This window comes from Choristoneura fumiferana, chromosome 8 (genome assembly GCF_025370935.1).
Source record: "Choristoneura fumiferana chromosome 8, NRCan_CFum_1, whole genome shotgun sequence".
In the NCBI taxonomy this organism is placed as follows: Eukaryota; Metazoa; Arthropoda; class Insecta; order Lepidoptera; family Tortricidae; genus Choristoneura; species Choristoneura fumiferana.
Window position 1 is genome coordinate 6027357 of NC_133479.1, and position 25299 is coordinate 6052655.

General features: G+C 41.0%; 3 protein-coding genes and 1 non-coding gene across 4 annotated transcripts in view; 2 read left to right on the plus strand and 2 right to left on the minus strand.

Annotated features, from left to right (window-relative positions):
* LOC141430226 (nose resistant to fluoxetine protein 6-like) overlaps window positions 1-614 on the minus strand; it is an 18301-nt gene extending 17687 nt beyond the window's left edge. The window contains exon 1 of the mRNA XM_074090820.1: window positions 530-614. Within this exon, the coding sequence (XP_073946921.1) occupies window positions 530-614 (85 nt within the window). The remainder of the gene's footprint in view (window positions 1-529) is intronic.
* LOC141430205 (uncharacterized) overlaps window positions 1-17057 on the plus strand; it is a 237504-nt gene extending 220447 nt beyond the window's left edge. Inside the window, exons 19-26 of the mRNA XM_074090799.1 lie at window positions 7176-7330; window positions 8095-8255; window positions 8827-8939; window positions 9046-10724; window positions 11484-11582; window positions 12610-12803; window positions 14395-14556; window positions 15383-17057. Of these exons, the coding sequence (XP_073946900.1) occupies window positions 7176-7330; window positions 8095-8255; window positions 8827-8939; window positions 9046-10724; window positions 11484-11582; window positions 12610-12803; window positions 14395-14556; window positions 15383-15469 (2650 nt within the window). The 3' untranslated portion in view covers window positions 15470-17057. The remainder of the gene's footprint in view (window positions 1-7175; window positions 7331-8094; window positions 8256-8826; window positions 8940-9045; window positions 10725-11483; window positions 11583-12609; window positions 12804-14394; window positions 14557-15382) is intronic.
* TRNAT-AGU (transfer RNA threonine (anticodon AGU)) lies at window positions 6449-6522 on the plus strand. Its single transcript has one exon. It is a non-coding gene; the product is annotated as a tRNA-Thr (tRNA).
* Window positions 17058-18057: 1000 nt separating the features above from the next.
* Window positions 18058-22982, minus strand: LOC141430218 (uncharacterized). The gene is made up of 3 exons (XM_074090813.1): window positions 22874-22982; window positions 20978-21192; window positions 18058-19851 (listed from the first exon to the last, which is right to left on the minus strand). The coding sequence occupies exons 1-3, from the start codon at window positions 22878-22880 to the stop codon at window positions 18235-18237; spliced, it is 1839 nt and encodes a 612-aa protein (XP_073946914.1). The 5' UTR covers window positions 22881-22982; the 3' UTR covers window positions 18058-18234.
* Between the last annotated feature and the right edge of the window lie 2317 nt (window positions 22983-25299).

A 25299-nucleotide genomic window follows, 5' to 3' on the forward strand; every position in this document is an offset into this window, starting at 1 on the left:
TTTTTTCTCACTGCTGGGCAAGGCCTCTCCCTCGGATTTTCCAACATTTATATTAAATTTAGTTGTATGTAAGATTGTATTGCGGTTAGTAAATAAGTAAGTAATAAGATAACTGTAAGACCAATAAACACGTGTATCTAATCTATCCATATATCTAATCAATCGCACTAGTCATATCCACATTAAACTTGTAATCGCTACTTCAAATTCGCTCTCTAGTCATCATAACAGCCGTAGGACACGTCAACTGTTGAGTAAAGGCCTCCCCCTTCTTGCAGTTGCTTCGGTTGGAAACGGCCTGCAGCTACCATGAACCCAAGGCTTTAACCAGGTCATCCGTCCATCTCGTTGCGCTTGCCCATCCGAGAACTTTTCGGCCCCTATGGCCAATCTGTTCTCGGTGTTATAAACTATATAGCCTGCCCATTGCCAGTTTAACGAGCTAATTCGCTTGGCTATGTCAGTGACCCTCGATCTTCTACGTATTCGATCCCGTAGAGAAACCCCGAGCACCGAACGACCGACCGACTCTTAGGGCCAGGCAATGGCGCGACGAGCGTGTTCATTGCATGTGCTGCCAGGTATGCACTGTGCTGAGAGAGTTTCGGCCGCATAATGAGCACAGAACACGCTCGTCACTCCGCTGGCAGCCCCGCTGGCCGCTATCGTCCAGCCAGCCGCCTTAATAGTGTAGGGAAGCAAATTTTGCAATTGAGATCTAATGACCAGACGACCACTGAACTGCAGGGCTACTACGAAACTCGAAGTTCGTATCGTACCGTCCCTCTCGCTCTTGTATTAAATAGTATAAGTGTCAGAGGGACCGCACGACACGAACTTCGAGTTTCGAGTTTCGTAGTAGCCCTGTACTACTACCATGAGTTTACAGTGACCGTACTCGATAGCGACGGCGTAAATTATTTGTATGGAGAATTGTACAGCGCCTCTACAAATAATTTACGCCGTCGCTATCGAGTACGGTCACTGTAAATTCATGGTAGTAGTGGTACTGCTGAAACTAATTCGATCCTCTGCGATCACACATGCTAGACAGCTGTATCCTCGCTTCAATTGTTTCATGGCACTGTAACAGCGTTCCAGATTTTTCTAATTTTTTTACTACTATTATGTTTTGTGGGTGTTTCTTCACATGATTTATGACATGAAGGTGTGCTACATTTATATCATCTTTATGCAAACAGATTAATGTTTGTTTTAAATAATTACGTATTTGCATGAAACAGCCGTTATTATATTTTTATGTAATAATAAGTAAATAGGCCTTACAGGCTTACGTTTGTTGTGTATTTATTTTATGACTGTTCTGAAATCTGGATAAAAACAATAAGGCCAATTGACTTGTAAGAGAAAATAGTTTATGATATTCTATTTATGGTTCACAAACGCACGCACCTACAGACTCACAAACTTTCGTACCGATTTCGCCAAAATTTCCGTGGGAATTCCCAAAAGCTGTATCGTGATCTTTATTGATGTTACGTACCTACTAAACAACCGTGCCTAATTGAATCTCTCTAAATTTAGCAGTTGAATTTTTTGTGAAAAAGTAGCCCACGTGTTATTCAGGTGTCCAGCTACCAAGTTTCATCCAAATCCTTTCAGCTAGTTTAAAGCGCGAATGAACAAACACACGCACGCATAAACAGACTTTCGCATTTATAATATTAGTAGGATAGTAGGATTCTGTGTTTTAGGTCCCTAATTTTTTCCCTAAACCCTCAACATGTCGTCGTACCTAATTCTGATACGTAAATTGATTGGATAAATATCTGAGCGGGTATGATAAATAAGCGAAAGAGTCTAAAAGCATCAGAAAAAGCCAATTTAGTATAAATTGTAATTTCAAAAAGTGGTGATTTCAAGAAGTAGTCATTTCAATAAGCGGTCATTTTAAGGATTGGTCATTTCAAGAAGTGGTCGTTTCTTAAACCACCCTAAGGAATCTAACCCCTCTCAATCTGCAGGGCTGGCGCAAACGCGTGCCGCAGAGCGACGCATCCCTCTTCACTGTCGCCGGCCGGCTCGAGCGGGACAAAGTGACGGTGACGCCGCCGCTGACGCCGCCGCCCGTGCCGCCGTCCGCCCCCGCCACGCCTTCCTCGCCCGGCGTTCCCATCGCCAACAAATTCAGGTGCGTTCTGATTCATTGAATCACGTTTGTTGAGACCACACATCATCAACGTTTCAGCCTCTATACGTCCCAAAGCAAGGCACAGGCCTCCTCCAGAATAAGAGGCCCCATGCAAACCCAATGCGGATTGGGAATTTAATTTAGTGAGTGAAGACCAAAAAGTTGCACACCTTAACGCAGGTAGTTAGAATTACTATTATTTTTTCCGTTGTGACACGAAAATTTTCCATGCAAATGTATGATTTATTTTCGTGTCACAATGGAAAAAAATGTTAGTAATTTTAACTACCTGCGTTTTAAGGTGTGCAACTTTTTGGTCTTCAGTCTTCTCCCATAACGTTGCTTTGAAATAAGAAAGTATTTAGCAAATGGAGTTTGCACATTACTTAGCGACATCAAAGCTTGCTATTGCCTTTCATCGTCTATATGTAGAAAATACGTTTTTACGTTTTAAAATTATGTCAATTGATTCGTACTAGGTACCCTCAATTGTGGATCAATCGTTGTAAAGAAACAAAATAAAAAAAAGGTTTATTTGTAAATATTATGATGGTTACCAAGAACCGGACATTGTGTCATGATAGTAAAAATATCGCTAACGTTTACACCGGAAATAAACAGATTAGATAAATATTACTCTTGCACATTTTTATGTTTTGACGTCAATGACTATGACTGGAGCTTATTAAAAAAATAACAGTGATGTTTCCAAACGAAACTTGATTCAATGCCAGAGTAAATTATAAACCCCACTTCAAACTAGTCACCTCGGGTGACTAATATTCATTTTGCGTAAATGGAAAAAGCTCACCACAAAATTACGTTCTTGGCATATATTCAACATTCGATTTAATTGTATGTTCTTTGTTGGATTTTCCTGAGTTCATTGCTCTGCATTTATAGACACATTTTTCTAAACGCGTAAAGGAACCAACTTATTTTTTTCTAAGTGGCCTATAGGGTGTCACATGCTGTGCAAAGGCCTCCCCTCTTAAAATTAGTATGAATTAATCACTATCATGGCTATCGCCTCATTGGTGTGCATTGGGTTGATTCCAGGGTACAGTACCTGGCCATAAAGATTGCACATCGGTCTTTGGAAAGAGACACAGCTAATTTCGGTTTCGTAGAGCGTTGTCACACACTACCTACTTATGTGACGTTCGTCAGTCGTAGTACAGGTGCAATAGAGTACGGACGCATTCAGATGAAAATATATAATAAGAAGTAGTTGAATCCCTCCAAAACTTTAAATTGTACGATGGCATCTTTAGGAAAAAGAGGGAACTGTCCTTTTTCTAGTAGTTGCAACAGCTCTCTATAGATATCAAAAGTATTTATTTGATATAAAACGTCACTAAATAAAAACGATGATTGATGGACGGTCGCCAGTGTTCGGAAATCGTCGTGAACAGCCAATTGTCTTTTTTCGACGACCGATTTGCAATCTTTATCGCCGGATACTGTAGGCAGTTGATAGTTTGCGCTGCAGAAGTGCGCCACCATCAATTGCCTGCTGCCTACTCAATGCACGCCATTATCTCTTGTAATCTGAAATTTCTAATTTTACTTTTATAAATGGAAATTGTGGATTACAAATCTATAGAGCCCCTGTAGATTTGATAGAAGCGCCTTGTTCCCTTTGACATAGAAATATGACATATAGTGAGTAACTCACATCAGAAGTAACGGAAAGAGCCCGGAAATCACAGATCCGCAAAAATACATCGCTTTTCATAGTAGGTATTTATATGAAATACAAACTTATTTTGTTCTAGCTTTTAAATCTGTACGGATGCCCTAGTGCGCAAGTTGTTCTTTGACTTGACGGCTTTTTTATGTAGCTACAGAGCTTATTGTCTAACTGGTTGGGAATTAAAATTGTATTCATCACTTCTTTCTACCACATGGTATAAGACGAGGCGCGAGGATAGAAAGAGACGGTGAATGCAATCGCGAACGTCAGCGTAACAGTTACTGTTGGTAAACAAAACTTAATCTCTACACATTCCAGGTCGCGGAAGCAACCCACATCCCCGACAAATGGATTCGCTTTGGGTCCACTTCGGTCAGCTTCGTGCGCGGTCGTGTGCGCAGACAAACCGAAAGAGACGGCGCGGCCGGACCGGGAGTCGTTCAAGCGCAGCCACAGCGTCAGCGAAAGCATCAGCAATCGGCTTGACGAGAGTGAGTGTTGGCATTGACTAATTCAGAGGCCCTATCTTAGTCCTTGTGGTGAATGAGAGGGCTTGGGCCATAGTTCCCACGCGGGCCCAGTGCGGATTGGGAACTTCACACACACCATTAAATTACTTTTCAGGTTTGTACAGGTTTCCTCACGATGTTTTCCTTCACCGTAAAGCTCGTGCTAATGAGGGCTATCGCGAATGAATTCGCCACTAGAGGCGCTAGTGTAGCGTTAGGTCTCCGAAATGTCAAATCTCATAGTTTTTGGGTGAGCTACGCGGGTTTATTTATAATTAGAATAATTTTGTTAATATTTTGCAATATCTGAAATTAATTATGGCAAATATGCGTTCCGGGGCAATGAATGTCTGTGTTTTGAGACAGTTTATATTTCGGAAACCTTTGTCCTCCCTTTTTTCCGAACAAAACGGGGACTATGCTGTGGCATGCTCGAAATTTTTATGGTAAGGTTTTAAGTTGTATTAAATATGATTTTAATCTAAACTTTGTTTTCACGCCCGTAATAACAGACTTTGAAGCCATACTTAAAACCTCACGCTACAGTGCGCCATCTAGTGAGACAAAAAACGATAGCCCTCATTGTCTAACTCTAACACACTTGAAATCAAAATAGTCGTCACCATTTCTTTCTGTCACACTCACACGGTGTAATACGAAGATAGAAAGAGATGGCGAGCATTCACCACTCGAACTTCAGCGTGTTAACCAATACATACGACCTCAGAATATAAGCTACGTGTATAATAGCTATACATCTCCCGAGTGGTCGCCGACTAATCGGGAAAGACGACTAATACTACACAATAATACTCGGCGAGTGGTCGGTGATTTGTCGGCAACAAATACCGATCATTGAAAACCTTATGCATATATGCTATTGCACTATTTATTCTATAGAACACAACAATTAGATATTTTTACAGTTTGTCTTGCTTTTTTCGCTACGATATGAAGCTAGTGGACATGTGTAGCAAGTAAAACACTAAAACGTAATTAAAACAAACTTTTCGGGGCACTAATAAATAGACGTCTTCAAAATGCTAATTAGAACTAAATAGTAATGGTTAAAACCTCAAAAAAACGCAATGCCGAAAACGTCCAAAGCTATAACTTTTTAAGGACAAACCAACTAAGTTTGATCCATTCTCTTTCAGTGTCCGTGCAAATATTTCTCTACGCGTTCACTTTACTTCTCCTCCTTTTATGTTACATCTTTTTTTAACTTTTTTTTCATCATCCAGAGGAAGAATCTCCCGGGGCAGAGAAGTCGGGGTGCACGGTTCAAGTGCCGAGGGCTGATGATGAGACCTTCCAAGCGTTCTTCACTCCTGTCATGGAGAAGGAGAGAGTGGCTGAAAATGAGGTCGTTGTCGATTTGGATGCCATTGACAGTAGCTCGCGGCAAATGTGAGTGTTATTTTCAGCCTTATGTATTAACCAATGCACTAATCTCCGCAAACTTTTCTTGTCAGGACTGTGGATGAACATGTATTGTATTGTATAACTCTATTGTAGAGTTAAGTGCAAAAATATGTATCTATTCGAATCACTCATACATATGTTATCACGGCCTTATAACCGTAAGAGTCTGTAATACATATTTTGGAAGGATTAGATAAGTCCATATTTTTGCACTCGACTGTACATAAAATAAAAGTTAAAAAGAAAAAGAGATGTATATGACGTTCTCACATAGCTCTAGTTAGTCACGAAAGACGTTGTTCACAGGCGGCAACACGCCTAAATTTGTCTAAAGCAGACGCATTATGCCTAAATAATGGTGATATAATTATTAAGCCGGGTTATACTTTTATACTTAACATTTATCTATACCCTTTACTAATTTGCATTAACCCCTTGCCTGTTTTTGTCTTTTTGTTTATTTTTTTTTAATTTAAATCAGCAGAATTTCTATTTATTAAAGCAAAAGGTCTCTTTTGCTTTAATAAATAGTCTTAGAATGCAGTATTTTTTTAGTGTCCGCAGACGAGGGGTTGACTAGAATAGTCGACAGCTGACTCGTGCTTTCACGCTATTTACGCCAGGCGCGTGGGCTAGTTGCCAATAATTTCGACGACTGTTTCAAGCGGCGCCGTGGCTTAGTTGGTTAAAGCGCCTGTCTAGTAAACAGGAGATCACGAGTTCGAATCTCGTCGGGGCCTGCCAAATCGTGTCTTTTTGTAGTTTTTTTTTTTCAGCTTAATTATTTATCGTTTCCAATTACGATTATTTATAGGTAAATATGTTATCGAATCAAAGTGAATTAACGCAGGAGTGCAGAAGATAATGCTATCTTTTACAAAATATCGTTTATCGGTTTAATGTCTATTATTAAAGTTACTTTTACGAAAATGCTGATGTTTATTTTAATTTTTATTACAGTTCACACAAATAAATCTTAAATTTAAACCTAATAATGTAAATCTATAAAATAAACGGGAAAACAAAACTGAAAACTGTTGTTGAACAAAACAAACAGTGAGTAAATATAAATGTTACACAACCAATGCAAGCTCTTTTATACAGTTAGTTATAATGAATACTCTTCAAAGTATCTTTATTTGTAAAATACTCCAATTTACTGAAAAAATATAAATAAATACCAGTCCGCTTAGACTTGTGCATAAAATATTTCTTTTAATTTGGGCATAAATTTAAACAAGTCTCTTTTTGTATAGGGGATCTTTTGCGGCGCTGTTGTGCTAAACGTGTATTATTTACGTCGCTGTATCGTCAAAAGACAATATAATACACAGCCGTCCAGTCCTCATTTTTTAAAGTTCGATTATTTTACTTTTTTGTTCTTGTAATTCAGGTTAGCCAGTGACTGGGCGAGGCGAGCGAAGCGCGAGCGGCGGCATGTGGCGTCCAGAAATCCTCTGAAGGCTTTAGCTGCTCGGACGGACCTGAGGGAAGAGTACTCGCCGCCTCCTTCCACTAACATCCGGGATCAGCTGATAAAGGAGAAAGGTTGGTATCATGTCTAATGTCTACCTCAAGTGTCTAAAGATACAGCTCATTAGAGCCACCCGGCACCTGACCAGCGCCGCCTCGACTTTCGGCGTCCACTCATTGTTGATAGGTGGTCCTCGCATGGTCCACGAATTTCCTAGTAGTCACTATGGCGGCGAGCAGCGGGCTGTCACCCAGTGGTCCACTCGCCGTCCGCGAGTGGCAACCTCGCCAGTGAGGCGATCCGGTGACGCTACGGAGTTGATGTAGTGAGCGCATACCCGTCCATACAATTCCATATGAAGAATACTAACCGCTCGAGGCGAAGCGGTGCAAGTCGGGTGTCTGTAATGAGTGATCTTAAGGGCGTAACCGTGTATAACGGCGGGCGGATGACGGCTGGACTCGTGAATCGTACACTTTTTTTTCATCGCAATTGCTCCTAAGCAGTGTCATAACATGCAGGCTAACTGGGTTGCATGCAACCCCCTAAATAAAATCCGAAATCCTTTTTTTTGGACAGCGTTTGCTCCAAAGTTTGTCAATCTCCTTTGTAATAAAAATGCCATTTCAAACTTTAGTCCGAAGTATTTTTCTTACCGTTACAACCCGTTTTTATTTTTATTTTTTTATATAGGTATCACGCATTTCTAGTGATCGGATTGACTTGAAATTTAATACGAATAAGTAGTTTACATGGCATACGAGTACCTACAGTAAGCCTAATAAAATATTTCTTTATATTTTTTTTTTTACTAAAACTTGTTATCTATATTCTTCAGCCACTGCCAACTGCGGGCTAGCAGCGGAGGCGCTAGCGGCGCTGGCGACTAAGGAGGACTTCGCGAACGTGGCGCTCCGGAGCGCCGCGGCCGCCGTGGCGCCTGGCCCGGGCACCAAACCCGTCATGCTGCTGCAAGTCAAGGGCAGACGGAGGGTCCAAGTACGTATACTTACTTCCAAGGATTCAGTGGCACACTACCAATGCCCAGGGAGCCTCCAAATGTCTATAAGTTATGGACATGGCTAAAATATTATTAATATTTAGATTAACCTTTGAGACTGCGGGCTCATTCAACTTTGCCACTCCGCGCCCCAACGACTCTAGCCCGCCACTGCAAGGTCCAGCCTAGCTGCATTATGTCCAGTCACCTCCAATATCTGCCACAGCGGATCGTGCAAAAATATGTAATAAGTCCTACTGGCCCTAGATATAGACTTGCAAATATTTATGCACGCTTTGTTGTGTCGAATATTGGTAATGGTGTCTGTCCCTTAAAATGTTTAATTAGAAAATCTTTAGAAAAACAAACGCACACACGCACTTATTCTCAAACATTTCTGTATGTGCGCCTAATTACAAGCCCAATTATGATCTCTCTTTCAACCTCAATCTTATACTATTTGGCAGAAAGAGATAACGCCGCATTTTAGACGATTAGCTTGCCGGCCAAGTTACTTCGATCATTGTACATGTACATGTCGTGTATTTATATTCTGTATACTTTTTTCAGACGAGATTAGTTGAGCCTGTTCACACCAGCGTAAATCGAGGAGACTGCTTCGTGCTCATCACCCCTGACCAACTGTTCCTTTACCTCGGACATTATGCCAACGTCATTGAGAGGTACTACTACTTAAAATAGTAATTTGTTGTCAAAATTTCGAAACGTCATTTACACTATGGTTAAACCCATCAAAGATAAATATATATAAGAGAATATGTTTTTCAGGAATCGAAGTGCCGACGTCGCCCAGCACATTATTAACACCAAAGATCTCGGCTGCAAAAACTGCACCAGCATAGTAAAAATAGACGAACAGACCCGGAATTACTCCAACAAGCATTGGAATCAGTTCTGGTCGTTGCTGGGCGTCACCGAAGACATCGAGAACTATAAACCTATTGAGACTGGTCATCCCGACGAAGACGAAATTTTCGAATCCTGTATCGTACAAACTAACATGTGCTACGAAGTAATGGACGACGAACTCATACCTATCAAAGAGTACTGGGGCCAGATGCCGAAAATCGCCATGCTCAACCAACAGAAGGTCATCGTGTTCGATTTCGGCTCAGAAATGTACATTTGGTACGGGAAAAACGTACCCCTTGAAAGCCGAAGACGAGCCGCGCAACTGGCCCAAGAGTTGTACGACGAAGGATACAATTACGAAGAGTGCCATATCAATCCACTCAACGCTGCAACATATCAAGGTGCTAGGGAACGCGCTAACTCGCCCGATAAAACATCAAAACAACGACCCGAGTGGGCCATTCTGTCCAAAGTCACGCAACACATGGAAACCATCTTGTTCAAAGAAAAATTCCTCGATTGGCCGGACTACACCAGAGTCATACAAGTCAAACCGCAAGAGAACAGATCGAATAGCACTGAAATAACACCCTGCGATGCCGAGGAAATGTGGTCGAACGAGTACCAGGATCCAGATCTCATTTTAGAAGGATCCCACGTCGGCCGCGGCACCCAGTATTTTGACAAAGAAAACATGCGGCACTACGAAATCAAGACAAAATCGGTTTGCAAGTGGTTAATACAGGAATATGACTTCCAGCAAGTCGAGAACCAGGCCGAAATGGGCGAGTTCTTTTCAGGTGACAGCTACATTATCAGATGGGAATACCAGATCACCGTTTCTGGTAGAGAACTGAACGGTAAACCATCTAAGCACAACGTGACTGGCAGAGATCGGTGCGCTTATTTCTGCTGGCAAGGGAAAGACGCGTCTTCCAACGAAAAGGGTGCTGCCGCTTTACTAACCGTAGAATTAGATAAAGAAAAGGGTCCGCAACTGAGAGTAGCTCAGGGCAACGAGCCGCCCGCGTTCCTCAATCTCTTCCAAGGCAATCTAGTCGTTCACCAAGGCAAAAAGAACACAGATAAGAACAGATTCAAGTTGTTCGTAACGCGCGGGAACCTGTCCAACGAAGCGTATTTATTGCAAGTGCCGTGCTCGGTGCGACAACTTCGCAGCCGAGGCTCTTTACTGCTCGTCGACACTGAAAAGGGCTGTCTTTACATCTGGCACGGATCCCGAAGCCTAAAACACACTAAGAACATAGCCATAGAACTAGCCAACAAGCTCATCGCAAGGAAATCCAGTTATCTCTTCGGCGGGAACGTTTCCAACGTGATTATAACTGAGGTTAAGGAAAGTGAGGAGCCTAAGGAGGTGTTGGAAGCTCTCGGGGTGGCTAATAAGCAGTATTATAACTCCGTGTTGAGTGGGGGCAAGGAGTCGGGCGGTGATGTGACGCCGAGGCTGTTCCACTTCACGGATCTGGGCGGGCAGTTCGAAGCTCATGAGGTGCTGTCACCGCTGCGGCACGAACGCTTGGTGACACCCTTCCCTTTTGAACAAAAGGAGTTGTATTCGGCTTCGCAACCTGGTGAGTACTTAGTTCATTCTTTAGTTGCTAAATGCGTTTTAAACAATTTTACTAGCAGTAATGTTAATGTTAATATGGGTCATCACTTTAGCTAAAATATTTCAGCCCACTCTGATTGAAACTGACTAATTATTATTATTACCGCCATTATTTAAAAAATGTTCGCAAGATCTCCTTGTTTCTTAATTACCTTGTTCCCTCCAATGAGACCAGTAAACTTATTTTTTTATCGCGTGGCACGGTCGCAATCACAATTAACAATCCTCTCTGGCAAACGATGCGAGATGGTAACAGTAACAGAGAGATTGGCATGCCTTCCACCCACTAGGTGGGCTGACGATTGCGTTGATTGCGGGTAACCGGTGGATGCAAGTGGCGAGTTGTCGTTCATTGTGGCGTTCTAGGGAGAGGCCTTTGTTCAGCAGTGGACGTCTTCTGGCTGATGATGTTGATGATAATAGCCATGCAAGATACTGTACATAGAAATAACATTACGTAACAGAGCTAACGAACAAGATATAGGCAAGACAAAGGCATTACTTGCATGTTTAAACTGGTCCTATACTACGAAGTGCAAAATTCGAACTTATTTCTTGCCGTCCCGCTGGCTCTTATGTTATCTAATACTAGAGTGAGAGGGGCGGTACATACGATACGAACTTCGATCTGCGAATTTCGTAGTAGCCTCGCCGGCCTCATGGCATGCGCAGTTTGAAGACGTTCTCAATGATTGATATTTGAATGTTTGGTTATTTCTAGCGCTATTCCTCTTGGACGACGGTCAGTCGGTGTGGCTGTGGCAAGGCTGGTGGCCCCGCGGCGAGGACGGCGAGTTCGAACCCGCGGAAAGGAACAACGGTAACTTACAGTTTTATATAACTACTAGCTTTTGCTCGCGTCTTCTCCTGCGTGGAATTCGGTTATCGCGCGCTGTTTCCTCGGGAACTGTGCATTTTTCCGGGATAAAAAGTAGCCTATGTCACTCTCTATAAACTATTTCTATGCCAAAAATCACGTCGATGATCCGTCGCTCCGTTTCGACGTGAAAGACGGACAAACATACAAACACATACACTTTCGCATTTATAATATTAGTCAACCAACAATCCAGATCGACAATTTTCGTTTGCGCATTAAAGCACAGATCTTTTTTGACAGAAAATTTTGAAAGACCTAGCCAATGATACTTCATACTATAAGGTTAGACGAGAAAAAAATTATCACCAACACTCTACGTCTATGGGAAGTACCCTAGCCCAAAAAAAACTACATTTTATTTTAGGTACCACTTTGTTGGAATCATGCTTCATACCATCCAAAATTATAACTTTCTTGTATTACCTGAATAAATAAATTAATTAATTCATTAATAAATAGTCTCTAAGCTAATAAACCACGGACGGACAGACAGATGAACAGACCGACATGGCGAAACTATAAGGGTTCTGTTTTTGCCATTTTGCCTAAGGGACCCTAAAAGCTAAATCAATGCTGACCAGTGTTATGTGTTGTCAACTTAAAGAATGAACATGTTCTAGTTCATTATCGTCCGCACTGCTCTCACTCATTTGAATTGGTTGACGATAATGACGATATATTGGTATTAATCTCCGTTAATTTGTAAATGGTAATTAATTGGTAAAAACAGAATACTTTTATTTGTCACTATGTGCAGTTTAGAGCTAAAAGTAACCTAACCGGGCGACCGACCCAATGGTCACCAATGCGACTTTGCCGCGAAATCGACTGACCAATAATGGCGCGCCTAGAATTCGCCATTGCCATTTTTCCCCATTTTTTTTTTCAAAGTGGCACCCATGCGAACCCGCTGTGGGTCTCTAGTTACTTATTATAAGTAACTATAATAATATAACTTGTTTCCTAGGAGTGGGCGCTTTCGCAGCGCGCTGGCAAGCCCTCCGCGCCGCCGCGCTCCAAACAGCAGAGTCCTACTGGCAGGTGTCTCGCCGGACGCGCTCCGATGTCAAAGTGATCGCGGCCGGACTAGAGCCGCAAGCGTTCACTGACCTGTTCGACACCTGGGCTGAGCATGACGACGCGGCCGAGGCCAATATAGCGGTATGTAGGTTCTATTGAGGTGGTGGGCTTGTGGGTAGTGTTTTGGGAGAGAGTACAAAATTTAATGATGTTCTAAGAGAAAGAGCGAGTTCCAATGGGTATGAAAATATTCCATCACGATACAAAAAATGTGTGGTAACTTTTTCCAGTCAATTGTTTTGTGGTTAACTGCCGATTAACATGATTCAATTATTTCGTCATTCATCTTGTACTCTTTTCAGAAATAAACAAATTAGTGTTTAGTACAGTAAAACTTTCTGGAAGTGTGTAAATTGATTATCAATTGCCAGGGTAAACGAATAATTGGTTGATTCTGATTACAATGCGGTGTTCTTTATCAATGAACTACAATCTAAAAGAAATTAAATGCATAATGAATAATACATTTCCACGAAGTTATGTTGTACCTACTCGGCAATATCATTAGAAAATCTTTCGTAAAACTATGGAGTAATATAGTTTCTGTAAATAGGTTTCTATTGTTAAAGATGGAAACAACTGTACAATATACCTCACTGGTGACGAGATGCAATATGCTTTTATAAACGCTTTCTTTACACTGTATTATTACACGACTCGGGCCTTGGTTATTGGTTTACTGTAGCTTGCGTGGCTTTTAAGTAAGGGCTGAATACATCCATAATATCTGTCAGAATATGATAATTACATACCGTAAACAGCTTCAACTTTGCCCTCTGGCCCCAACATTGCATTATTCGATTTAGTGTCGATAACTTAGCACTCTTATAGGTTTTAAACTTTTATCTACACGGGAATTATTATTACGGGGGGATAAAAGTTTTAAAACCTAGAAGGGTGCTAGTTATCGACTCTAAATCGAATCAGGCAATGTTGGGGCCAGAGGGCAAAGTTGAAACAGTTTACGATACTTAAATAAAATAAAAAGGACATTTTAAACAGTTTGCATTAGGTCGTTAACATTACAAATATCTACACACGTTAGTTAATATCTACAACTGATGCTAGCCCGAATATTTTTCCATCTGGTTTAAAAAAAAATTTTTAGTCCTTTGGTAGTGGTAATAAAGCTATATCTTCTTTAAATTCTGAAACGCGACGATTTATATTATTAAAAGTTCATATGTCTCGAACAGTGCTATCGATGATTTCGTGAATGTCGAAGTTAAAGAAGATTAAATAGCTCTTAATTACTTACCCCTTATTCATAAACGACAATCAAACCTATTTTAGTTAAAACGCCGCTAAAATTCGTTTGTCCTTATCTGTCACTTCGACATTTGTATTTGTTAGAATGGGACAAAGCATTTGTTAGTTAACATAGGCCTGTTAAGTTTTATGAATAAGGGGGTTAGTCTTTGTGCGGTAGACAATATTATCTCACTTATATTATAAACGCAAAAGTTTGTCTACTAAACGACTGAATTAAATTGGATGCAATATAGCACACAGATAAGCCTGATTAAAATTCCAGCGGGATAGATAAACGAATTCTTCTAAGACTTGCATCGACTTATCATACTTTGTATTCGGCCCTTACCAAGCCACGTAACATTGAAGCACAGTAAGCCATCCGCCGGCACAGTCGTTTGCACCGCACCCTCCATTGCAGCACGGGTACAAGGCGGGCGAGGCGCTCCGGGGCGCCGGCGAGCTGTCCCGGCTCGGTAGCGCTGCCGCCGAGCTGCCGCTGCCCGAGCTGCAGCGGCGCCCGCTGCCCCCCCACGTCGACCCCCACCGCCTCGAGCGACATCTCTCCGACCCCGACTTCATGGTAGGTCACACTGCGCGAGAGCTTGCCTCTACAACCCCGTGGACACTCAACGACTCTAGACATCTCTCCGACCCCGACTTCATGGTAGGTCACACTGCGCGAGAGCTTGCCTCTACCCCCCGTCGACCTTCAACGACATGAGGTAGGTCACACTGCGCCAGCTTGCCTCTACAACCCCGTGGACACTCAACGACTCTAGACATCTCTCCGACCCCGACTTCATAGTTAGTCACACTGCGCGACCCTTAACGACTCGGGCGACATCTCTCCGACCCCGACTTCATGGTAGGTCACACTGCACTGGTACTTCTTGGTAAGTCAGACTGCGCTTCACATCATGGTACGTCACGTTTTGCGAGCCTCTCTACTCTCACGTCGACCCCCACCACCTTGAACGACATCTCTCCGACCCAGACTTCATGATAGCTCACACTTCGCGAGCGACTTGGCGGGCCTTCGTCCCTTTGCGCACATCGAATGAAAGCCCGTAGCTACAAAGTGCATTTGCTCTTAACTGTTATATGCATTCGTCACAGGCGGTCAAATAACGATTACCAGGTAACTATAAGTAGGTATATGCCTACGCGTGGTAATGGGTCGTATTACGTAGGTACTTCGATATCACTGTAAATTTGACACAAAAGTAGCCAATATGATACTGTACAAAAGGAAGGTTGAGGGCCCAAAATTCCACATAGACCTCGGTGATGGTGGTTGGCACTAAATTTATTTTCTCTGTACTGACCTTTCTACCCAAAATCGTCAAACTATTCATGTTAAAATACGTTTTGAATCCGATTCTATTCTTTACCCTTTACTTTGACAGGAAGCTTTCAACATGACCAAAGAGGAATTCGCGCTGCTGCCGGCGTGGAAGCAAACGAATATGAAGAAAGACGTCGGTCTGTTTTGACCCGCCGGCCGCGCCGCACCCGCGCCCCGCGCCGGTTAAGCTTTGATGCCACTAACGTAGAACTTTTATACTATTGCAGTTATTTCGTACTTTTCTACTGTTGAAGGATTTGATACAATTAATCATAAGGGCACGCTTTAAATCTGTAGTTATCCAACCGAGTGTCGTTATTTTGTACTAATGGAATGTAACTATGTATTCGTTCTCGTGATATTTTCATGTAACCGCCGTAGACCGTAGTGTTAGGATTTTTAATTGTACACGGATTTGGATGTCGGAATTGCTTAGTGGCCGAGTAGAGTCGCATCCATGCTATGGTGTCGTTTCTGTGTGTAAATAATTTATTTTAATCTATATTTATTTTATATCATTATATTTGATACGGGACGTAGACCGTGATTGATTACTTTTATGAGCTCCTGATATTTTGATGCATCTGTGTGCGTCACGGTCACGTGTCTACCCGCAATGATAATTTATTTTCCTATTTGTTTGCGTTTTATGAATTATTATAACGGCAATATTTACCTAATTTTATCATGAATTTGTAATTTGAACAGTATTTTTATTTGAAATTACTTATTGTTAGATGTCGAATGCCAGCATGGACGACGGACGGCGACGAATTGTTAGAGTGATATTTTACGGTAACGTTGTGTCAGTGCGTTTTGCCAAAGAGACAGTCTATCTGTGACCACCAGAGCGCGAGCGATGTCTGGCCAAGTATGGTTATCGGTTATAAATCGCTAGGTATACAAACATATTTCTACTACTATTATACGCTTTAGGGTAGGCTTAACCCTGCGGCTGTGGAGGTCGTGTATAACTCCATTGTGATATTTATCTTGTGACCGTCGAGCTATCGTGCTGTTGGGACTTTGTTGAATATTTTTAGCCCGTCTCCACAACCGCAGTACTCCTATTATATTTTAATACATCACATATCTAAACTACTCATTAGCTACTCTTTTATACCGTGCGTTAGGTGGACCATTGTAAACAGTTTTAATATTACTAATCTTAAAAAAATTACCCGTTTTTTTCCGTTGTTTCGGCCGAGCTTGTGTATTCTACTGACTCGTTCCAACACGATGACGTAGACAGTTTTGTGTTGCCAGAATGCGCGAAAAAACGGATTCGACTAAATTTTGTCTTTTTTTTAACTCGAACGATTGTAAGGTTTGTACTTTAATTTTAACGCTGTTGCTATGTTGTGTACAATTTTAGATGTTTATTTTTTATATCTAGCTTTATTGCGTACGTAAATGTATTTCGATGGCGAACCATTTTCTCTGCGGCTTGTGATATTACTGGGTCGAGACTGAAAATTAAGCCAGTATTTTATGCGAGTCGGTGTACTGCCAATGAGTAGAGTTGCTCCAACAATCGAGTCATACATACTTTTGCTGGAACTCTGTCGCTGTCGCCGTGACTGCAGTCCTAAGATGCATTTACGGGCCCCCGCGGCATAGACGTATCTCTCAAATCCAATGTTTAATGTTTTGCTTTGGTTGTGTTACTTATAATATTATTATTGTATTTGAGATTTATTTTGTATAATAATGGTGTAATAAATTGATAAAATTGATTTTTGTATTTAACTCTGCCCTTTACAGTACCTATTCGCCCGACAAAAAGTAGGTATATATTACGTGAGGCTTAACTATCGCATTAAAACTACTAGCTGTAACAGTGCTGCTAGTTACTAGCACGAAAGCATGCTACTATTCAGCAAATGCTACCTACTAGCTTGTGTGTATAGGACACGTGCTACTATTAAGCATGCTAGTAACGAGCGTGTGTAAGGCGGCCTTTACCTTCTCGAACACACACACATTGTCATCTTATTCACAGAAGGAAGTGGGGCAAACTATAGTGACTCCGAGTCTCCTCCGAGTACATTACACAGGCCTCTGCACAGAGTTAAGCCTGATGGCAAAAGTTACATTTCAGGGAAAGTAACCCAACCTTATGGTATCAAACAAATCCCACTAATATTAGAATTGCGAAAATTGGTAAGTATGTTTGTTAATGTCTAAACAGGTGAACCCATTTAGGTGAAATTCGGTATAGCCTCTAAGTCCTCGTGTTTCACAAAGTACAAATCAATTGTAAGAATAACTGCCGAATGTACAGTCGACTTCATAAACTTGTGAGCAAAAGTTTGATCAAAAATATCTAAACACGCTTCTATGCCGTTAACAATAGCGTCGGGTTCAGATATTTTTGATCAAATTTTTGCACACAAGTTTATGAACTCGACTGTACTTGGTAGAGTACAAATTTTTCAATGAAATATGAACTTTAAATATATTTAAGTAATTTTCAAAATCACAAAACTTAGAATTATCGCCTCTGTCTGTAGAACTATGTATGATAAATAAAGTCAGGACTTACGAGGATAGACGATAGCGATAAATCGTTTCCTCGCTGGCGGTGAGACAACTGCCTTACTCGGTCCTTGTTGTTGGTTTGGCTGGTTCCTGCAAACTAGACTTGAGCTTACAAAAATCAAAACGTAATGCATACAATTTAAATTTTCTCCTTGGATCTGCCTTGCTTGGTTGATAGCGGGTTATAATTGAAACTAAGTTTTTTTTCCACATAGTTTATCACACTCCTACGTTATTTACAAAATTGCACAAAGTGATCTCGTTTCTTACACACTTCAACTTATTTACATTAATAAATATCTACTTAATTAACTTCCTTTAGCATTTCAAAGGGGCATTCCCGAAGGAAGTGCTATTGAACCTGCCAGCGTTTTAGAAGAAGTAGCGGCGGAAAAAGCTGAATTCCTCGCTATCTTCATCAGAATCGTCATTCTGCTCGTCATTTTCTTCCTGAGACCTTTCAACTACTTCGTCACTTACTTCATCATTGGCTTCCTCTTGAGCTCTCTGCCATTCTTCGTCGAACTCTTCGTCGGATTCTTGGAGAACAGAGCGCTTCTTGCGGCTCTCTTCTACCTCATCATCCTCGGACTCCTCCTGAGCAACCCGGTTTTTCCTGCTTTCTTGTTCGCTCTCTTCATCTTCATTCTCTTCTTGTAACCTCTCAGAAACATCTTCATCTTCATCACCTGATTCTTCTTGAAGGGATCGGTTCTTACGGCTTTCTTCCTCTTCTTCTCCTTCAATTTCTACCTGCATTTTTAGATCCTCAACTTCTACATCGACTTCCTCTGACTCTTCCTGAAGAGTCCTCTTTTTACGACTTAACTCTTCCTCGTTTACATCTTCCAATTCTTCTTGGCGTTTCTTGAGGAGTTCCTCATCTGCTTCTTCATCATCATTTTCTTCCTGCCTTTTAAGGATCTCTTCCTGATCATCAACTTCATCGTCATTCTCTTCCTGAAGTTTCTTGCGGGATTCTTCTTCTAAGTCTTCTTCATTTTCTTCCTGTCTTTTCCGTGCGTCTTCCTCATTATCATCTTCAAGTTCTTCTTGCCTTTCTACATCCTGTTCTTCATCTTCATCTTCGTTCTCTTCCTGACTTCTCTGTAAATCCTCTAAGTCACCTTCAATTTCGGTCTCTTCTTGCGATCTCTCCACATCTTCTTGTTCTTCATCGAGCTCTTCTTGGAATTTATAGTCGTGATGATTTCCATGATGGTGTCCCATAGCATAAATGTGGGCGGGTCTGATGAATCGACGGCGGTGGAGAAGCTTCTGTAGTTCTTCAATTAATTCTTCCTCGTTTGCGTTCTCTTCTTGTAGTCTAGCCTTGAGAGACTTGATGACTTCATTTTCTTCGCCTTCGTTTTCCTCTTGATGTTGATGGTGGTGATGATGACCATGGCCATCTTGTCCTTTTGCGAGTTTTTGTATCTCTTCGATCAATTCGTCTTCTTCTGCGTTCTCCTCCTGCAACCTAGCATTCAGGAATCTGATGACAAAGTCTTCTTCCCAATCATCGTTGTCCTCACCGGAGCCTTCCTCGCTTTCTTTGCTCACTTCTTCATGATCATGGTCATGATCGTGATCATGGTCGTGATCGTGTTCATGATCATGGTCGTGGTCGTGATGGTCATGATCATGGTCGTGGTCGTGGTCGTGGCCATGACCAGCTTCAGTGAGCTCAGCGTTTAGGCGAACTTCTTCATCGTCCAAATCTTCATCTTGTTCTTCATTAGCTTCATCAGCGGTCTCTTCTTCTACCAAGTCTTCTGATTCTGGCTCTTGCTCTGGTTCAGGTTCTGGTTCTGGCTCGGGTTCGGGTTCTGGCTCGGGCTCGGGTTCTGGCTCTGGCTCGGGTTCTGGCTCTGGCTCGAGTTCTGGCTCGGGTTCAGGTTCTGGCTCTGGCTCGGGCTCTGGCTGTGGCTCAGGTTCGGGTTCTGGCTCGACACGACAACTTGCTGGTGGAGTTGACCAATCGCAAACCTGAAAAAAGTTGAATTCATTAAGCAAATAATTAAAACAATCAAATGCTGTTGGACAATTGACGACAAACGGACTGCATTCCAACTGCAACGTAACCGCAACTGCCGACTGCACATAATTTTTCATTTTAATTGCATTTCCATTGCAGTCGGCAGAACTGCGCGCAAGCTGCACGCTGGCTGCGATTGAACTTTATGATCAGTCGGCAGTTGCGGTTAGGTTAGGTTAGAAATCAGAATTTGAAAATAAATCATTAAATATTTACGTTTATTGACTTTATTGCGTTAGAAATCTTCGAAATTCGTACGCTAGGCCTTCTTCGTAAGACTCATGTCAGTTTTAACATCAGAACCATACATATTCAAAATTCGTACGCTGGGCCTTAGCAAGATAGATTATAGTTAATACATATAGGGTGACGGCACCAATCATGGACATGTTAAGCACAGTAGTATCCAGTACTGGACAGCAACGAATCAATGCCTATAGCTCATCATTCATGAGCTTTACCAGTTATGATCATCAGTTATCTGCACATAAGTGTTATTAGTTTTAGAAAAAGTAGCGTCCGTTTCTTAATATTGGGTGAGCGGAAAAAATATTCCATTATTGGTTGCTGTCCATGACTGGTGCCCTCACTAGTAGGAATTATTTGAGGTGTCCCGATCTCCTTAACAGCCAACCTTTCGAACTAAGCCATTGTATTCAATTATGTCCTCAACTGCATAATCCTCAGTTAATAACCCTCCTTCGGGCAGTCAGGTAAAAATGAACGGAAATATAAGATAAAATAGTTCATTGAAATGACGACTTAATTATTTACAATAGAGACTTTATTGTAAATAAAACTTTGTTGGCGGATAATATTTTTCATAATTGAATGCGTCGTAGACAAGCAGCATCGCGGAAAAGTATTATCTGCCAACGTGTATTTATTTTAAAATGCACTTTCTGCTTTAGATAATAAAGTCGTTATTCCAACAAACTATTTTATATTATAGTATCCGTCATTTTAAACTAAGGATTATACGGTTGAGGGCACAATAGAATAAAATGGCTTTGTTCGAAAGGCTAGCTGTTAACGAGATATGGACATTTCAAATAATACATCCATACCATAACGTACCTGTTCCACCTCATTGAACCAGGTGTCTTGCGGACACTCCATGCGATACGCGTTCCCGGCATAGCACTGGTAGTAAGCCACGCAATTCTCCACGCTGGCAATGCGTAGGAAGTTCTCCTGTCCCGCGCATAGGGTCTCCGGATTTTGTCTCAAGGAGATTGAGAGAGCGGAGGCGCTAGCGACAGCCGCCGCGCATACGATGAGCCTCAGGGTTACTGCGGATAAAGGGCCGTCAAAAACATAGTCTTCACATTTCTTTCGGGGCTTAAAATGTAGGAAATAAACACAAGAACTAATAGTACCTAAGAGGAATAAAATTTCATGCAAGCTAATATCGCGACCACGCTGCGCGCTGGCCAAAACCACACTTATACAAGTAGTTAAAGCAACGAAAGAAAAACTTAACACTTGATATTAAATTACTAATTAACAAGCGTGTAGTACAGTCACTGCCACAACTTAAGCACATCCTACCATCCTTAGAAATAGAGTCGTATCAGATATTTAGGTCCGCTCATTACAGCCACCCGGCACCCGACCAGCACCGCCTCGCCTCGAGCGGTTAGTATTCTTCACAATATGGATTTGTATGGGTATGCGCTCACTACATCAAGTCCGTAGCGTCACCGGATCGCCTCACTGGCGAGGTTGCCACGCGCGGACGGCAAGTGGACCACTCGGTGACAGCTGGCTGCTCGCCGCCATAGTGACTAGGTACCTAACCTACTAGGAAATTCGTGGACCATGCGAGGTCCACTCGTTGTCAATGCGGCGTCCATCCGTGGACCACCTGTCAGCAACGAGTGGACGCCGAAAGTTGAGGCGGTGCTGGTCGGGTACCGGGTAGCTCTAATGAGCTGTGACCTTAAGCAGGTGACTTACACCTTTGTGCCACTAAACATTAGGTAAGGTCGATGTACATGCGTGCTCGTGTATAGGGCACGATGGATAAATTTACGACCTATTTTTATTTACTTTAATGTCGATTAAATGGAACTTCAACAATAATAGAATGAATGACTCCGTAACGACAAAGGTAGGTAAATCATGAACTAAGTTCGAATTTATGTTCTGGTTTCTTATAAAAAATAGCCTTTTAGTCCCAGTAATGTTTTTAGACTATTCTTCTAATTATAATTATTACTCGTAACTTGTAAATATAGGTTTTTTTTAAACTGGATTATACAATATAGTAATTCACGTGACTAGTAGGCCGGTATTATCGTCGGGTTTCAACATTCGATTCATTCGAGTGCCCGATAACTGTGACACAAGATGCGAACTGTCACTTGAGAGATAAAATCGAGAGCACTATCCTCTAAAAGTATTTGGACATACAAGTACATTCTTTGTTTCAAAAAATTACGAGACTGAGTTACAATACAATAAAATAAAATAATCTCCATTTATGATAAAATAAATGCCCTCATATTTTTGTGTGCTTTTAGCAGCATTAGTGAAATAGGTGTTATTAAATGTATCTAAATTTCATACTAAAATTTTCAAAATAATTTGCTATTGTGGATCCTCCCGTCTAATCCTTATTTCCTTGTTTAAAAAATAACAGCGATTCAAAACTTATTGCACCTTAGTAGACCCTAGAAAATATTGTTGTATTTTTTACAAAATTATACTTATTCTATGACATACTTGTATCATTTTAGCAAATAATTAGGTAATGATTTCATCATGCAGACTGATAATGTAAAAAAAATCTGCAAGTGTTTCACATCCATACAACGAATCCATAAAAAATAAACCTAATACGGAAACCTTATTAAATACATTACTTAAAAAACAAGATTTTATTATGAATTACACTATGAAGAAAACTACCAGCCTTAGCTGCAATGATCACTTTCACGAAATAATTACTTAATAAAATAAAGAACTTACAACTCATTTCGACCGCAATGCACCCTCTAGCTGCGATCCTCGGCAGAAATAAGCTTAACTCCAGGAGGAGGTGAATTTTATCGAGATCATTTATATCACGAGAGCTAGATAACGTCCGAGCAAGATACTCCGATACTGTCGATCAGCGCTATCTGTTTAGCGTGCAGTTTGACAGACGCGACTTTTCCAATTGAAAATACGTAAAAATGTGATACAATAGTCTGAAATTTCTAGTAACGTTAATATACAAATAGCGTTAAAAACAAAGTTTAAGATTTTTTAAAGAAAAAAAAACTTGCTTAATATTTACATTATAAACTTGCTTATTATAAAGTATTTAAAAAAAAATATAGGGTCTTTACACCTTTACCTTTCCCGCACTGAATTGGCCAACTTAAGCCATAGGTATTTATTAGGGATGGGAAACAATAATCCTATAATTGTTGGGTGAGAATAAGTTTGTCCAAAGAAGATTGTATGGACATGCACTGACATACCTACCTATTCTCACCCGACATAGCTATATAAATAAAGTCGTCGTAAGAAGGTAATTTTTTTTTTTCAAAATATTGTACCTAAACATAATTATATTATTTCATGCGACTCCACTTCGCGATTATCATTCGCATCAGCAAATCCACCGCCTAAACCAATTTCAGTGGCCATACACATCAAGTAATAGACGTAGTTTGGTGACCTTGGAGCAATCATCAGATATGGACATGCACAAGATTCGCTCGCGGCAGTTTTATGTCAATAAGCTAATAATTTTCACGAGTAAAATCATCCGGATACCTACAGGATTTCGATAGACGTAATGTATTAGAAGTAAAAATAATTAAAAATAATACCGAAGTAGATAAGGCTATGGAAAAAGCTATAATCGAAGTTTATTATAGGGATCGAATCCGGAATCTAGTTATTCGTCTGAGAACCAAAGTCATCTAAGCTGAAATGGCAGTGGGCCGGTCACATATGTGCCGCAGAATTGATTCCACGTTTTAATAAACGCGTGTAGAGCTACGTGGGCAGGGATTGGAGGAAAGCTGATGGTCAAACTCATTGCCGGGCCATGTCCTACGCCCACCAATGGACACAGGTCTATGATGATGATGGAACAGACAATAATGTAATGGATCATTTAAGCCCCGCAATGTATCGCTCCCTGGTTATTTTATTATCCATGATGTGAAATCAAACCGTACCTATGTATTCGTATAATTCCGTGGACATTCCTTTATATCTAACCTACATGTTATTAAGTTCTTTATGGAGCGAAGACGTGGTCTTTTAGAATTCAGGATTCAGGAAAGGCCTTAGAAATGTGGTACTGGACATGGATGCGTGCACTTAATAACAGACTTACGTTAAGATTCTTGTGGCGGAAGCACTGGCCAAGTAAGTATAAATACAATAGAGATTGGTAGAGAGGATCACTCACTGTGGAGATAGTTTGTGGCCCTAAAAAGGACAAAGAATAGTTTTCATCTAGGAAAACTGTATAGTTCCCGCGGACGTGCGATAAACGATTTCTCAGCAGAAAAATAATTTGTAATACATCCAGCTTTCCATTGTTTGATATTTATTTCTAAAAACTACCTCTTACATACAACAACTCAGCAGTAACAGATTACCCTTCTAATTATACATAAAAACAAACAAATAAATAGAGCTTGCCTCTTTAGATAGGTACCTAGTTTTATTAATATTATTAGTCGAAGAGAAGTTAGAGAAGAGGTAGGAGGTAGGTAGAGGTAGGATTTACCACAAAGTCACTGGTAGTTTCGTAAGTTTTAAGCCAGTACCCTTAGTGTAAGTTTTCGGTTACAAAATACTTACGTCTCGATCGCGTTCGCGTTAAAATCTCAATTTGTATGGAAACACGAACAGCGCCTCTAGCGGAACGTTTGCGATGTTCGTATTACCATACAAATTGAGGTTTTAACGCGAACGCGATCGAGACGTATTTTGTAACCGAAAACTTACACTAAGGGTACAGGTGCAGCTGCTCATGTTATTGGTAAGTAGGTAAATTTTTGTCTCTTTTTAACTGAAGTAGTAGAACAGAGATAGGTACGTTAAAGGACTAATGACAATCTGTCTACTGTGGGATTAGATACATTAGATAGGATACCCGAGTAATATGAAAAGTTTTGAACCCGCCTTCGTGTGTAGGCGTGAGGTATGTTTGAAATTATGAGGAAATGTTAAAGCAATGTGAGCATTAAATCCCTTGGATTTTATTTATGGAATCTACGTAGGTAACAAAGTGTAACCGTTATTTTACTTCTTTACTTGACTGGGCCCATTTAGATAAGTCAGTATGCGTTTTGAAACTATAAGACATAGGTAGAACGATTATGTTCTATGGCAAAATTGCATGGAAGTTAAACTGCATTCATAGATTTAAAAAAAATATCTGTTTA